The 15,375-nt window shown below is 41.9% G+C and overlaps 2 protein-coding genes across 9 annotated transcripts in view; one reads left to right on the top strand and one right to left on the bottom strand.

Moving 5' to 3' along the window:
* Window positions 1-3,184, top strand: part of Boc (BOC cell adhesion associated, oncogene regulated) — an 86,076-nt gene extending 82,892 nt beyond the window's left edge. For all 7 annotated transcript variants that reach the window (XM_078044216.1, XM_078044215.1, XM_078044214.1 and 4 more), the window contains 4 exons: window positions 295-530; window positions 721-797; window positions 1,292-1,482; window positions 2,546-3,184. In XM_078044216.1, coding sequence (XP_077900342.1) covers window positions 295-530; window positions 721-797; window positions 1,292-1,482; window positions 2,546-2,733 — 692 coding nt within the window. In that variant the 3' untranslated portion in view covers window positions 2,734-3,184. The remainder of the gene's footprint in view (window positions 1-294; window positions 531-720; window positions 798-1,291; window positions 1,483-2,545) is intronic.
* A 4,345-nt stretch (window positions 3,185-7,529) lies between these two features.
* Window positions 7,530-15,375, bottom strand: part of Cfap44 (cilia and flagella associated protein 44) — a 105,614-nt gene continuing 97,768 nt past the window's right edge. Inside the window, exons 33-35 of one of the 2 annotated variants that reach the window (XM_005327676.4) lie at window positions 13,994-14,154; window positions 11,419-11,553; window positions 7,530-8,589 (exon numbers count right to left, since the gene is read on the bottom strand). In XM_005327676.4, the coding sequence (XP_005327733.1) occupies window positions 8,416-8,589; window positions 11,419-11,553; window positions 13,994-14,154 (470 nt within the window). In that variant the 3' untranslated portion in view covers window positions 7,530-8,415. Of the gene's footprint in view, window positions 8,590-11,418; window positions 11,554-13,993; window positions 14,155-15,375 lie in introns of those variants that run through there. The other variant, XM_040270368.2, reaches the window with a different exon arrangement.

The raw sequence follows: 15,375 nt of genomic DNA, 5'->3' as shown, positions 1-15,375 counted from the left end.
GCTAATGTGTCTCAAATGGCGACACATGTGGCTGCCCACCCTCACTTCATGCTCTTTTTCACCTGCTTTCCCCCCACACTTTACCCCTGTTCTCCCCACTCCTGTCCGCACTGCATAAGAAAAAAGGAAGAAATAGGAGTCAGGAAGAAGGTTCTGGGGGAAACATTCTCCACCCCTTGGATGGTGTCCTCTCCCCGCCTGCGTCATTGGACCCTGTGTGGTCAGGCGAGTGGGGCTTTTTCAGGCTGCCCGAGGCTTCCTTGGCCTAAGCACACCTGTCCTTCTGTTCTTCAGAACACACAACAGACCTGGGTTTTCCTCGAAGTGCCCTTCTGTCCTCCTCCTGCCAGTACACTATGGTGCCATTGGGAGGACTCTCTGGCCACCGAGTCAGTGGACAGCCGTTCCTAGGTGGCATCAGTGGACGGGCCTGCACCAATGGGACACATGCGAATCGGGGCTGCCCTGCAGCTGCAGTGGGCTACCCAGGCATGAAACCTCAGCAGCACTGCCCAGGGGAGCTTCAGCAGGTAACATAGCCCCTGGGCGGGTGAGCGGCCCAAGATAAGAGGGCGTGGTTGAGCTGCCTTTGAGGGCTTCTCATGCCAGGTGGCTGGACCAGGCTTCCTTTCATCAGCAAGAGTTCATCCTCCTGAAAAGTGAGCAGTAAGTTTCCTGATCCTTTGACCTGATCTTTTCCTTATTCTTTCCTTTGAGCAGCAGGATGACACCAATAGCCTGCTGAGGCAGACCCTTCTTGGCAATGGATATGACCCCCAGAGCCACCAGATTACCAGGTAGCCAGACCCCTCCTGGCCCTTTCTTTAATTTCCAAGCCCCAGAGCCTCTCTTTAGCTCCTCAAATCCAGTGTCAGTCTCACGGAGCCCAGAAGTGCTTCACTCAGGGTTCCTCAAATCTGCCGGCTTTGCTCTGCAGGGCCCTTACCCTATTGGCTGGTTTTGTGTTTGTGGGTATGATTCCCTTTCATTTTGGGGGTGCATAGGTTGCTTCTTCTCAGAATCCTTACTGGGTAGACCAGAAACAACTGGATTTGCCCACAGTCCTAAACACCTCATTCACATGCCCCACATGAGATAAAATGGAACAGGACTAGAACTAACCGTGGGATAACAGTGCGATGCCTCATGATGCTCAAAGGAGCACCGTCCTTACCCATCGGAGCTCTGACCAGCTCTGACCCCCTCAGACACGAAGTCGCCAGTGGATGGGGTAGGGTCCGGGCCCACTCTGCCCCTGCTTCACTGCCCCCATCTGTTTTGGGCACTGCAGGGGTCCCAAGTCTAGCCCAGATGAGGGCTCTTTCCTGTACACACTGCCTGATGACTCCACTCACCAGCTGCTCCAGCCCCAAGACTGCTGCCACCTCCAAAAGCAGCCTGCCACTGCGGGCCAGGCAGGAATGAGGAGAGCACCCGAGAGTCCTGGCCTGGAAGCCGCTTGGGACCCTCCATTTCACTCAGGTTAGCTGGGCAGGGTAGAGAAACTGAAGACGCTGGGGATGACCTGTCCAGTAGTGACTTGGAGGGGGGGAGACAACAATCTTAAAAATAGAGTTTGGTAGGAACTCTCCTCGGGTGCTGAAGGGAAGGCCAGGTGGTGGGGCTGGTGGACTCTGTGTTTCCCTGCTGAAGGCCTGGGAGGTCTGTGGGGCACACCAGGCCAGCCTGATGCCAGCCTTGCCATCGGTGGTCCTCAGAGGCTGAGAGGAAGGATACCATTCCAGTTCAGAGGAAGAAGCTGTTTGGTCTCTGCGTTTCAAGGCCATTCACAAATTCTTTTTGCCTCTCATCACATAAGAACCTCTAGTCACTTGCTTTGTTGGGTCTTGTCTCTTAATTAAGGAATAAGGTGACTGCATCGTTACCAAGCCAAGTTCTTACCAACATCATCATCCTGACTCTTCGTGCATCTACAGAACTTTCTCTCCATGGGGCTTGGGGCCACTCATGCCACCCTGTCCCACTCTCCCTCTGTGCTGCCTCCTTGGAAGTCCTTGGGTGCTTGGTTAGGGCACAGGCTAGTTAGAGGATTGACTCCTTTTTCTTAGCCTCCGTGGTGTGCATGTCCCTTCAGACACAGATCCTAGTCGCTGTCTCTGGGACATTACATTTTGAAAGTAACCTCCCAGAGCCAGACATAGTGCCATGAAAACTGGGTTAGGTCAATCTGAGGGGAATGCATTGTGAGGGGGAGGTTTGCACCATACCAAAAGGTGGGCCAACAGCCTGAATCTGGAAAGAGCAGGGCTTTCTTCCATGGGCTCCTCTGATTTGATCAGTATGCGAGCTGAGAGCTTGAGAGTCTCCACACTCCCAGGTCCCAAGCCAGGTGGCACATGAATAGCTTAAGGGGCCCTCCCCACATGAGTGAGAGTCCTTGCAGGGCACACAAATTCCTTGTCTTGGTTGTAGTTTTCTGTCCCTCCTTTAGGGCCAGTGCGACCAGCTCCCTCCACAGGTAGACTGGCCCAGGACCACTTGGTTAGTCTGCATTTTAATGTTTCCCACTTTCTTTCCTTGCCAGGGACCCCGTGCTGCTTGGGCCTTGTGCCAGTTGAAGAGGTGGACAGTCCTGACTCCTGCCAAGTGGGTGGAGGAGACTGGTGCCCCCAGCACCCTTCGGGGGCCTACACAGGACGGGAACCCGGGATGCAGCTCTCCCCTGGCCCATCGGTGCATGTGTCTTTTGAAACGCCACCTCCTACAGTTTAGGCAGAAGCCAATATTCCCAGACAGACTATATATTGTTTGTTTTTTAAAAGAGACAGAGAAAATTTGGTATTTATTTTTCTATTATAGCCATATTTATATATTTATGCACTTGTAAATAAATGTATATGTGTTTTTATAATTCTGGAGAGACGAAATCCTCCCCCATTGAGGTGTGAGAGGGATAACAAGCCACAACATACCAGGTGTCAGCCAGGAGAGAGGAAGGCAGACTGGCCAGGGTACGGACTCCTACAGGACTTGCAGCTGTAGAAGGCAGGGTCCTAGGCACATTGTTCATGAACACTATGACCTAAGGTGCCCTGAGAACAGACTGAGACGTGTACAGCACTACAAGCATTAACAAACGTTCCAGAGTCAATAATCTGTGGCAACATATCTCTGTAAAAACAAACACTGTAACTTCTAAATAAATGTTTAGTCTTCCCTGTAACCTTCAACTGAGTCATGAATGAGTCAGCATTTTCTCTAGACATTAGGGTTTGGTCTTTGAATCACTGGAGAAAATATCCACTTGTGATGTTTCAGATGCATCAAGCAATGGAGTCTGGAATTGATAGCAGATGTTTTTCTTTTTTCTCTTTTTAAACACCGAACATCAGTTGTGTTTCGATGAATGCAGAATGCATCAATAACTGTTTACTCCAAGAGGGAGACATTGTACAATAGGCTAGGAGAAGTAGATTTGTAGTTCTCTTACTGCCTGGGCTTGAGGTAAAGCTTTGGTCATACCAGACGAATGAAACATCCTTTTTATGTAGATTGAAGACCACATGTTTCTTCCAAAATACCATTTAGTTAAGTGCCATCTTACATGTGGTGCCTGACAAATTCTGAAGATGAACCAGCATTGCCGGGGGAGTTGACTCACTCGTTTAAAATCAACATTTACTTACTGTTGTCCAAGTATCATAGATTCTCTTTTGAAACTGAAATTTTAAAACGTTTATATAGGGAACTAGAACTAAGTCGAGGCTGAAGCTTGCAATGTCTTAACACACTTTAACTAAGTTTTTGGTGGGTGGGAGGGTATTTTCTATATTTAAGAAAAACTGAGCTACAGATGAAATGCTATTTGAGACACTTAATCTCCCTAAAATTGTGCCAGAATTTGATAGAGGAATCCGGGGGAGCTGGTGCACTCTGACTGTCAGGGTGAGTGCACCCTCTGCTGGCAAGAAGTAATACTGTACCTTCTCTTCCTTAGTCTTGCATCTTTTCCCCCATCAAATAGCTAATTTGAAAAAGAACTCTAAACAGCATTTTTAGTGTATTTATTTGCCGGGTTTCTGTTCTCGCGACTAAAAGGCTCAGGGGTCACTCTAGTTAAACTGGGCTAACTGGGCTGCACGAAATAACCACACAAGAGATACAAATACCTTTTTCTTTGGGGTCGCTGTGACGGCTCCTCTGACCTTAAGGGTCCACAGAAAGAGAGAGAGTGAGAGCACGCGCTGACCCCTTTTATTGAGGAGAAGCTATTCAAATGAGGCAAGGGGTCAGGTTTCAGGGGCTGAGTCTGTCTTCATGATGTCCACTGTCAGCAGGTTGACTGACACCTGGGTAGGCCACACCCAAGGGCACAGTAAGAGGAGGGGACACACACAAGGCACTTCCATGGAAGATTCTATCCTAAACAGGGCAAGGGATTAGATTACAAAGGAACAGGTGAGCATAGCTTCACCCATGGGGCTGTAGCAAGACACACCCATTTCTGTAACTGAGCACCTCAGCACCCAGCTGGGGAGTGTAACTCAGTCACCCGTAAGGTTGGCCTCCCACATTTATTGACATTGCTGTAAGGAACATAAAAAAGGGGGGAAGTAGAAGTAGATTTTGGAAGGAAAGAAAAAAGAGATCATGATTTCAGACACAATCTGACTTTGAGGGCTACTTCCAGGAGGGGGTGGGACTAATGTTTCCAATCCACCTTTGTTAATTAATCCAGGTAACCTCAAGTTTGAGCTTTAAATTATTTACTATGAAAGTTTTTTTAAAAATTTCCCTTTGTTTCTTCTCATAGAGGATCTAAGTTTATTTTTAAAGTTGGTTTTGGTGAACTTTATTGAAGTGATATATAAAATACCTACTTTTTGCCCAGCCTTGGGCAAACTGAAAGATTTTAGCTCTCAAAAAAAAAAAAAAAAATAGCCCTGGTATCAATCAATCAACTAATCAATCAATCAGTACTTCTGAGGCAGGTTAACTAAGATAAATACTAAGCCAATTCCTGGCAAAAGAAAAAAGTTAAGGTATCAGGCTTTTGAATGTTAGTCCAGGAAATTAAACAGTTCAGATATTCAACTTCATTGTATTTTTTATTTCTTGAGATTCAGGTCAATTAATTATTATACTTTCTGAAAGTTTTGATTTAGTCTTCCATGGCTACATAAACTGCTGATGGGAAAAGGAAGACCTGCTGGGTGGGAGATGGTGGGGGACAAAGGTCAGCTGAGGACCACAGACCTTTGAGGTCCAGAACCTTCTCTAATGGGATAGACTGACTCATAAGGAGGAGGAACTCCTTCTGCGAAGTGGTGACCCAGGGGCTGGACTCATCCACTGTTTTTCTTTCTTTCTTTCTTTCTTTTTTTTCAGTGCCTCAATTCAATGATATTATAGATGACAATTCAAAATGGCCAAGTCATATTAATGACTGATCCACAGGTAACTCAGGGTGACATCTGGCTTAGCCCTCAGAGGTGAGGCTGCTCCCTGACTGGAGGAGGCAGAGAACAGTGTGACAGGGGAGGGTGCAGGGCAGCTTTCCAGCCACCTCTGCCCAGGCTGCACCTTGATGGTTTTGTTTGAAGCTTAAATTTCCAAATAGTCAGAGCTAATACTTAATTACAGATTCAAGACATCAACTGGAATTGAGCAGAAATGAAAGTAAAGTAATTAGACATCGTGTCCAACTCAAGATAAAATAATGGAGTGTTATCTAAATTGTCAAATCCCAAACACACTGGGCAAAGCCCTGAATATTGTTGCTCATTATTGTATTGTAGATTTATGTGGGAAGCCGTTCTTGCACGTGATTTGAGTTACCTCTCTGGCTGGGTGTGAGGTGCTTAGACACACTGTGTCAGAGCCTTCCCCACCCTGCCCCAGGTGCGAGGGCTTGTCCGTGTGGGGGTGTGACTGACCACTAACCTAAAAAAACAATCACTGACCCTGACCTTGGAATGCTGCCCGCCTCGACCTTCATTAAATGGAATTTTCCCCTGAATTTTTTGTTCCTCAATAAAAGCTCACTCCCTGGCGTGCTTCTCTCTCTCTTGCTGGCCTCTTTGTGTGAACCTCGCTACCGCATCAGGTGGCTAGAGGCAAGAGCTGGGAGAAGCCGTCTCTCAGCTGGGCAAAAAAAAAGGTAAATTGAGAGTTATGTGTCTTTAATTTGAACTCCCTAGTTAATTTCTATGTTTCGAACCTCTAATATGAAGCTAGCGTGCTGGTTGCGTGGCTGAGATTTAGTCTAGCTCAAGGTGGGATAAAAACAATCTTGATTGATTTTACTCTTAAGATGAAATGTGCATAGAATTCTTGACACTGCTCTTCCATATATTCTAAATTCACTCTTGCTACAATTAGAATCATTGAATTTCAGAGTAGGAAAGAGGCATTGAGTTTATCCAAATTCCTCACTTGTCAGATAATAAAATGAGGCCCAGGAAGATTATGTAATTTATGGTTCCTATGATGCAAATGGAATAGTATCTCCTGAAGAGTGTATTCAGAGACCAACTTTGTCCAGCCCCATAATAACCCCCAGTGATCACTGCCTGGTATTCACAATCTACTCCACATCTTACCTGGACAGGCCTGTGGGAACCATTTGGCAAGGGTGATGGTATATCACATCTGCCAGAGACACCCAGCTAAGCTGTTCCCACATTCCTTTTTTGGAGGGGAGGGTACTGGAGATTGAACTCAGGGGCAACTGACCACTGAGCCACATCCCCAGCCCTATTTTGTATTTTATTTAGAGACGAGGTCTCACTGACTTGCTTAATGACTTGCTTTTGCTGAGGCTGGCTTTGAACTCGTGATCCTCCTGCCTCAACCTCCCAAGCCTCTGGGATATAAGTATGTAGCACAGCATAGCTGGTTCCCAGATACTTGAGCCTCAGAAATCCTCTGGGTAAGATAATGTTTTTTAACTAAGTTTTAGAGTTATTTTTTAATACAATAATAAATAAAAACACTCAGGGTCATAACTAGAACATTTTTTTAAAAATGCTTGAAAGGCACAGATAGTTCAGAGTACACAGAGAAAGCAATGACAAGATATTCTCCAGTAGAGAAGCTATTATTACAGATTTATAGTGATAGGTACAAATAATAAATGATTGTGTCCTCTTAAATGGGAATGTAAAAGGATCTTAGACAATAGGCCAAATGACCACCCTCTAAAAATACTCTAACATACAAAGAAAGCAAATCCAGTCTGTATATTTTTGTGGGGCAGGTTAGCAGTCTAACCACAGGTTAGGAAGTCATGGCTTTGCAGAATTGCCTTCCACATTTATGCAATACAAGTATTGCCTCCTTCACTTTTCCTTCTAAATGACCAACTTATACCTTGGGACAGCCTCAACTAAGCTCATTAGTACAGAGTCACAGAGCTCTGAGTTCAAAGTGCCATGTTCTGTTACTAATTAGAATCAGGTGTTGGGGAGATTATTCTTCAATGGTTGCAGTCATGAATTTCAACCAAAAGATACTCTTAAATTAGTTAGAAATGTTATGCATAATTGAAAGTGAAGGTTACTGAGGACTTCTGGAGAGATGTAAATTTATTTAATTTCTTCCTGATTTGTATCAAAATCAGCAAATGACAAGTCAAACCTATAAGATGATGGATAGGACATAAGTAAGTACAGGGATACTTAGGATACTGATGGAGCTGGAAAAAAAAAAATCTACAAAGAAAATCCCCTGATTAACCGTTTTGAAAAGTCTGCTCCTCTGCTCTGCTCAGAACTGGAGAGTTTGATTCAGGAAGCTGGTGTCTTTTCTGCTTTCTGCCAACCCAAAGCAAACTAAAGAGGGCTACTTTGCTGTGTCTGTCTGCACTTTCCAAATCCCAGCCCTCAAAGCACTGCTTTCTAAAGTCAACAATGCCAAAATTCCAATTTATATTTCTTATTCTAAGATATTGTTTGCAAATAGTTTCTTTTTCTCTTGTGTTTTCTCAGACAATCTATAACACAAACAAAGTTTATTTTCTAAGGATTCAAGAACCAAGAAAAGGAAGTTTTCTCACAAATTGCTAAATGATAGTTTTTCTTGCCAATGGTTAAATATTTAGAATACTGGAAAAACACATTTTCCTAAAGCAGAATACATTACAGACACTTTCTGGCAACTCTGATATACGGCTTTCTGAGATTTTATATTCAATCCAGCAGGGTCTAAATGTCTAAAATGGTTCAGTGCAGTAATAATTAGATGTCGGGTGCAGCAGACAGTTCTAAGATAACCAAGTTGGAGAAAAATTATTAAAACTACATAACAGGATCTGGTTTTTGATTTTTAGGTAAGTTGACTTTAACATAATAGGACTGTTGCAGGTGACAAGGAAACAAAAGTTCTGGTGAATCATGTCAGAGATCTTGGACAGATTTGAGAAAAGAGCAGACCTAAAGGTTCATGGGGCTCATTTCATTCATTCTTTTGTGTAGCCAGAATGGGTGGGAGGATGAGACCTCCTTTCTTGCGCAAAAGAGCAATCTCTTCCTTTAAGGCTGAAATCCTTTCTGCCTGGGCTTGGACCAATTCAGCCATCTTCTCTCTTGCCACAATATCTGCTTTCCGAAGGCTCTGGAAGGCATTGCCCTGTTGGGAGAAAACACCTCTCTGCTTTAAGCATCATTTGGAATGTAAAACTATCTGTTAGAATGGCAGATCTCACAGTCAGTTTAAACAGTCACTGCTCATTACCAAGTTGAACCATAGGAAACCATGACATTCAACAGATTTTTAACCTAAAATATAGCAATTTCACATGGTTCCACCTAAATGCTTGTTTGGTTTCATCGCTCTTTCTGGGTCTTATGCCTCCTAGAGATAGGGTCCAGTATGACTGAGTCTCCCCATTACCTGCTCATTACCTACTCATTACCTGCTCTTATGCTTGTTACTAAGTAGATGCTCAATAAAAATGTGTCTTTTCATCTAATCATCATAGCAACTGTAGCTACAGATTTACAGATAAGGAAACTGAGACTGAGAGAGAGAGAGATTTGCTAACTGGCCCCAGGTTCTGTATTTTTAAGGGCTTGAAGCAGGGTAGAAACAAGTTGCCTGAAACCAAAAGTCCATGGTTTTTCCATTACCACTATATACCACTGTAACCAAGGGGAAATCCAAATAAATCCTCTTCCTTCCCTCGCTGTTAGATTACTTTAGAAACCACTAATTTTGGAGGTCATGTAGCTGAGCATTACATTATTCGTTTCCTACTAGCTTGACTGCACATAACTCCTCTGACTGAAGCCCACTAATGACTTGAAACAGTTACCTTTCTCTGTCTCCTGTTCTCCAGGGAAAGAAGGCATTTTGTATCTTTATAAGTAACTCTGAGATTCCTTATTCCTGGGAAATGAACTGAAAACACTTTTGTCATAAAACTTACTAATAAGTAACCTTTTTCTAGATTTACAGAAACCCAGGACATCGGAGGGTCCTCAGATAACATCAAAATGCTAACCTTGTTCTTTAATTAAAAATTGAATAATGTTTAACTTGCAGGGAAATAGTATGTTTATTGTGAAAGCTAAACCCCAATCTCACCTAGTTTTTCTTTCAGCTAAGGGTGGCTAAGTGGATGTAAGCAAAAAAAGTTTTGCTTTCTTTCTTTGCTTTTTTTCTTTTCCTGGTGATAACTAGGGATTAAACCCAGGGGTCTTACTCCTGCTGGTCAAGCAAGCACTCTGCCATTAAGTTACATTCTTATCCCTACTTTTTAAAATTTAATTTTGAGACAGGATGTCACTAAGTTGCCCAGGCTGATCCTCCTGCCTTAGCCTCCCAAATAGCAGGAATTCCAGGTCATATGCCACTGTATCCAGAAAAATCTTTGCTTTTTTATTAAAAGGGACAAAAGAGACTGGCACATAGATATGGAACAGAGCTTGGAAGCCATCTTGTGACTTTAAAAAAAAAACACTGACAGAATCACTGAGATACTGACCTTGACATTACAGACTCACTAAGCCAAAATACAGTCATCTCCTTCCAGACTTCTTGTCAAATGAGAAAATAAATATATATATATATATCTGCCAAGTGTTTAAGTCACTCTCAATGAAACTTTTGATTACTTGTGCTAAAAGCATGACTGATATGCCAACTCATGCCCTATCATTCCAGTTGGTAACTTTACCCCCATTTTTCTTACCATATTCAATCAAATTTTGAATTTTCTTACTTTGGTATGTCTTTTGGCATTTACCTTTTTCATTACCAAATACCTCCACACTTTATTCCTAGATCATTATTGTAAGAAGCAATGGAGTCAGCTTTGGAGGCAGATACACTTGGGTTTAAAAACTAACTTAACTATGCATTATCTTTGAGGGCCTGAGAAAGTTATTTAACTTCTCTAAGCTTTGAAAAGTAGTGTTTTGAGGATTAAATGAGATATCCAATGTAAAGATGCCTTACATGTAAAGACATATTAAGTAAAAAATATATAGACTGGTAATTTTGTTTCCCATTCAACTGATCTCCTGCCTCTGAGCTTTCCTTTTCGATGCATATGGACTTAAAAAAACACACCAACTCAACCAATTTCATTGGCTGCTTAGTCCATAAGATTTTGTTTAGGCATTGATTTTCTCAAACACTCCTTGATTCTTCACTCAAAAATTCTTCAATTTGGATAAAGGGCCCTTGATATCCAAATTCTAGTCTTTCTTCCAGTTCTAATCTCCAATTATATCTCCAAATCCTTATTCATTCTCCACAGGAAGAAATCTTCCTACGTTGGAACTTATGTTTAGACCACTGATTCTTAAATTCTGGCATGCATCAGAATCACCTATAAAGTTTGTTAATGTGCAGATTGGCAGCCCTCCCTTCCCACCCCTTTCTACACTCCTGACTCAGTAGCTCTGTGGTATCAGGTTTCTAGAGGGCAAGGCTTGAATTGGGTAAACTTTCATTAAAAATCATCTACTTCATTCTGTTTAAATACTATGTTAGGCTCAATAAATATTATAGAATAGCAAGTTGAAATACACACAAAAAAATAGCAAGCATTTTAGCAAAGGAATATGCAAGTTCTCAGAATTTAAGATGCCTGCTTTAGGTCAAATGAAATAACGATATTGGAAGTGAATGTTTACCATTAAACTCAGGGAGTGTATGGTATCCTCATTTATTCCTATATAACCTCACCTTTCTAGGAGTAAGGCAAACCCTATAGATTAGTGCTTATATAAGTTCATGGCATCCAGGAGACATCCAATAAAATGAGTCCTTCGAGAGAGAGCCCCACTCTAAGGTGGCTAATATGAACTCAGTGTCCTCAGGGATGCAGGGGGCCTGGAAATGGTCCAAGATCAAGGTCTGTTTCAATTCCAGCATGTGACATTCTTGTGAATAGTGACCTTGGCAGAGCTCCCTCAATTCTGAAAAAGGCTATGAAGAGAAGGAACATACCTGCTGGTTCTGTAGTGTATTCAGCCGAGTATCAAGCTTCTTCTTTTCGATGCATAAGTCATTCATCTGATGAAGCTTTTTGGTGTGTTCTTTTGTCTTCATCATTATTTCCCATCGCAGTTGAGCAATCTTTTCCTACCAAGGCAGGAAGAAACAAAATAAATTAAGTGAATAAGAGAAAAAAATGTCCAGATTTGGTCAAAATCATCAGGCAAAAGGAGTGATATGTACATATGAAAATGTAATCAGAACTGGGTGTGATGGCACATGCCTGTAATCCCAGTGGCTCTGGAGGCTGAGGCAGGAGAATCAGGAATTCAAAGCGAGCCTCAGCAATAGCAAGGCACTAAGCAATTCAGTGAGACAAATAAAAAACAAAATAGGGCCAGGGATGTGGCTCAGTGGTTAAGTGCCCCTGAGTTCAATCCCTAGTACCCCCCCCAAAAAAAATGTAATCAGAAGCCAATATAAAGATGTAATCTGCAGTAATGGTGGTGAGTCTGTTCTTATTAAACATAAGAAGAATGTAGGAATGCTCAAAGATAAAAGTAAGTAAAACAAGATACAGATAGATATCCCTGTATCATTGAATAATAATATTAGTGTGGATACTGGTACTTACTACAAAAAAGGATGACAATTTAAGCAGAAAAACTCCCATTTAGTGCCCTTTCCCAGTCTATCTCAGGTAGGTGGTTTGAATGGACACATATATATGTGTGTAATGGCTCTCTTCTGTTCTTGAGTTGCTTCAAAAAAATTTTTTACATTGCACATATTATCTCCAATGTTCCCCTGATAGGGACCAGTTCAATTGACATGAACACCTAAACAACTTGCCTCTTCAAAGTACTGTGATCAACCTCAGATTGTCAAAGATAAGACAGGGTCATTGGACAAGACAGCCCTAGGAACCTTTCCTTCTAGCCTATCTGCTGATAAGACGAGACTGGAAATTAGACAATCCATAATGATTTGTGGACTTATAAAAACTTCATTAAAAGTCCTGTCCTGAATCAAGCTGGAAGTGGGGCACTGTCTCATCTCATGGATCAGGAAATGATATATAGATATTAACATCTTCTCAGACCCCAACAGCTACACAGTTGATGCCCCTTACAAAACTTATTATTTAGACGTGTTTTCTAATTTCCAAATTAGAACAGCATACCAAAACTATGCAATAATACAATGAGGATCATCAGAAGATAGCAGTTCCATTTCTAACACCTTCAGGGCATTTACACTTTAAAATAGGCCCCAAAGTAGGCTCTGTGATTCTGTGTGTGTGTATGTGTGTGTGTGTCTCTGTGTGTGTGTGTGTGTGTGTGTGTGTGTGTGTGTGTTTTGCTGGGGATTAAACCCAGGGGCTCACACATGAGGTAAGCACTCTACCACTGAGTAGTAGAATACTCAACCTATTTTATTTTATTTTACTTTATTTTATTTTGAGACAGGGTCTTGCTAAATTGCTAAGGCTGACCTCAAATTTGTAGTACTCCTGCCTCATCCACTCAGGTAGCTGGGATTACAGGCATGTACCACCATGCCTGCCTTGTCCATGGTCTTTTACACCAGTTTGCATCATATTTACATTCATTTGTACCCTAAAACCATTAGCATAGATACTAGAAGGGAACAGAAGGAGTTAGGGTGGGGCAGAGGCTGAAAATGGTCCCCTGACTGGCAACTCACTCAGAGGACTCCATATCTATTGTGCCATGCCATAGGACATAAATTCCCCCTTCCCCTTGTATGGGTAGGGCTAAGAAAGAAAAATATCTTAGGAAGGTAGGCAGACTACTGAGACTCACTGAATGACACTACCAGTCTTCCACATTCAGAAAGAGGCTTCACATTCTCTCCCATTGGGGACATCTCTCTCTCTAGGTCATGCATGCCCCCAAAAGCTGCTCTTAGGGTCAGTTGACTATTATATGATATGTCATTGGGGACATTAGGCCAGAAAGTGCAAAATGGCCCAAATACACAGATACATGACCTCAATTTTCACACAGTGGAGGTATATGACCTCCCCCAAATGGGCAGCAGCTGTGTAAGCACAAGGCCCAAAGACGCATGTCTACCTGACACTCCAAGGTTTTGGTCCACTGCAAATTCTTACCTCCTGTCTGAACAAAAACTGGAAACTTAATCATTTTTGTCACATTTTTGGTCCCTAGCTGATATGCTTGCCCCTCTCCCTGGGGTATATCTCTTTTCTTGTCCTTCCCTTACCTTACAAAGAACCTGCTCTAAGAAAACATTCCTGTTTGCTGTCCTTCTGTTTCTGTGCTGGGTCACTGCCTTAATCTTAGGCCTTATTCCCAAGGACCAAGGATCGATCACTCCACAGTAGACTCTCAACCTCTGATAACAAAACTTAGTGATGCAGCTGTCATTTCAAGATAGACAAACCTCTCCAAGTGAGCAGGCCAAAGATCCTGGGAGAGCCAAGCAGGACTCACAGACCCATCTCCAGCTGCACAGATACTTCCCAGGAACCACAGTTTTTCAGAGCTCCCACTCGCCACCCAGATCCAATGAAAGAAAACTACCTGACCCTTCTCCTCACCTCCCACATCTTCATTTCCTTTGCATTATTCAGCTCTTTTCGAAGTTTTCTGATCTTTAGTTCTTCAAGTGCTGTATTAACAGAAAGAGTCTGAAGGGCTTCTAGATCTATCACCCGGCCAAACTTGTCAATCATTAGTTGACGGACGGTTTCTTCCATTTCTAAAAAAAAAAAGACAGTCACTGACTCAGGCTGTTCACTGGTGCCCATTATTATTAAATGGACACCAATAACAATAAAATTCTATGGAACATTTTTTGCAAGATGATATTTACGTTACCCGTTGATTTTTCCTCTTCGTTTTTTTCACCTGCTAATTTTCTCACTTAAAATGTCTATTTCTGTATTGTCTTTTCATCTTCAAAATCCTATGTGAAATGGACTCATTTTTCCCAAATGGCAAATACATTTCCATCTGCCCCTCCTCAGACTATTAACAGGCTCCAATTGGTTTATGACCCTTTTTATTTTTTAAATTATTGATCTCTACAGCATCTAGCATTAGGTTGAGAGAAGGCACTTTATGAAGTCCATCATGTCCAAGTAAAAATGAAAATCCTTGCTGTGCTGTCCAAGGCCCTTCATGGTCTGCCCTACCCTGCCCATTGTCTCTCCCTCTTCCTTTCCTGGGCCTCTCCTTATTCACTCCACTCCTAATCTTAGAAAAATAATAGTAAATGAAATAATATGCTTCAAAGAGATACATATAATGTTTTTTATATAAAGTCTTAAGGCAACGTGTTAGTTAGGAATACATATAATTGTGCAAAAATTTTTTTAAAAAAGAAAGGAATGCTAAACATAAAGTTGGAAATAGTGGTTATCTCTGGGAATAGGAAGACAAATGGAATAGAGACAGTGCCCGTAGGCAGGAGCTACAATATTGGTAACACTGTTGTCATTAAGTTTGGTGGTGAGTTCACAGGATTCATTTTGTTATAATACTTGATAACTTCTACATACATCCCATATACCAAATATTACAAAAAGTATTCTAAAAGAGAATTCCCTTTATACTATGCATCTCACACACTTATCACAATTCCAGGAAAACTAAAGACAATGTGAAGAACATTATTAGTAAAGAAACCTATTAAAACATATCTTTTTTTTAATTGACAAAAATTATATATCTTTATTGTATGCAAAAAGTTCTTTTGAAATAGGTATACTTTGTGGAATGGCCAAATTGAGCTAATTAACATACTACTTCACATACCCAATTTTTTGTATGTGGTAGGAACATTTTAAACTTATTCTCTCAGCCATTTCTAAGAAGATAATATGTTGGTGTAACTACAGTCATTTTGTTGTGCAACAGCACACCTGAACCTCTTCTTCCTGTCCCACTGAATATTATATTTAAGTCAATATCTTCCCAA

The sequence above is a fragment of the Ictidomys tridecemlineatus genome, chromosome 3, assembly GCF_052094955.1.
Source record: "Ictidomys tridecemlineatus isolate mIctTri1 chromosome 3, mIctTri1.hap1, whole genome shotgun sequence".
Lineage (NCBI taxonomy): Eukaryota > Metazoa > Chordata > Mammalia > Rodentia > Sciuridae > Ictidomys > Ictidomys tridecemlineatus.
This window is presented reverse-complemented; position numbering and strand designations above follow the sequence as displayed.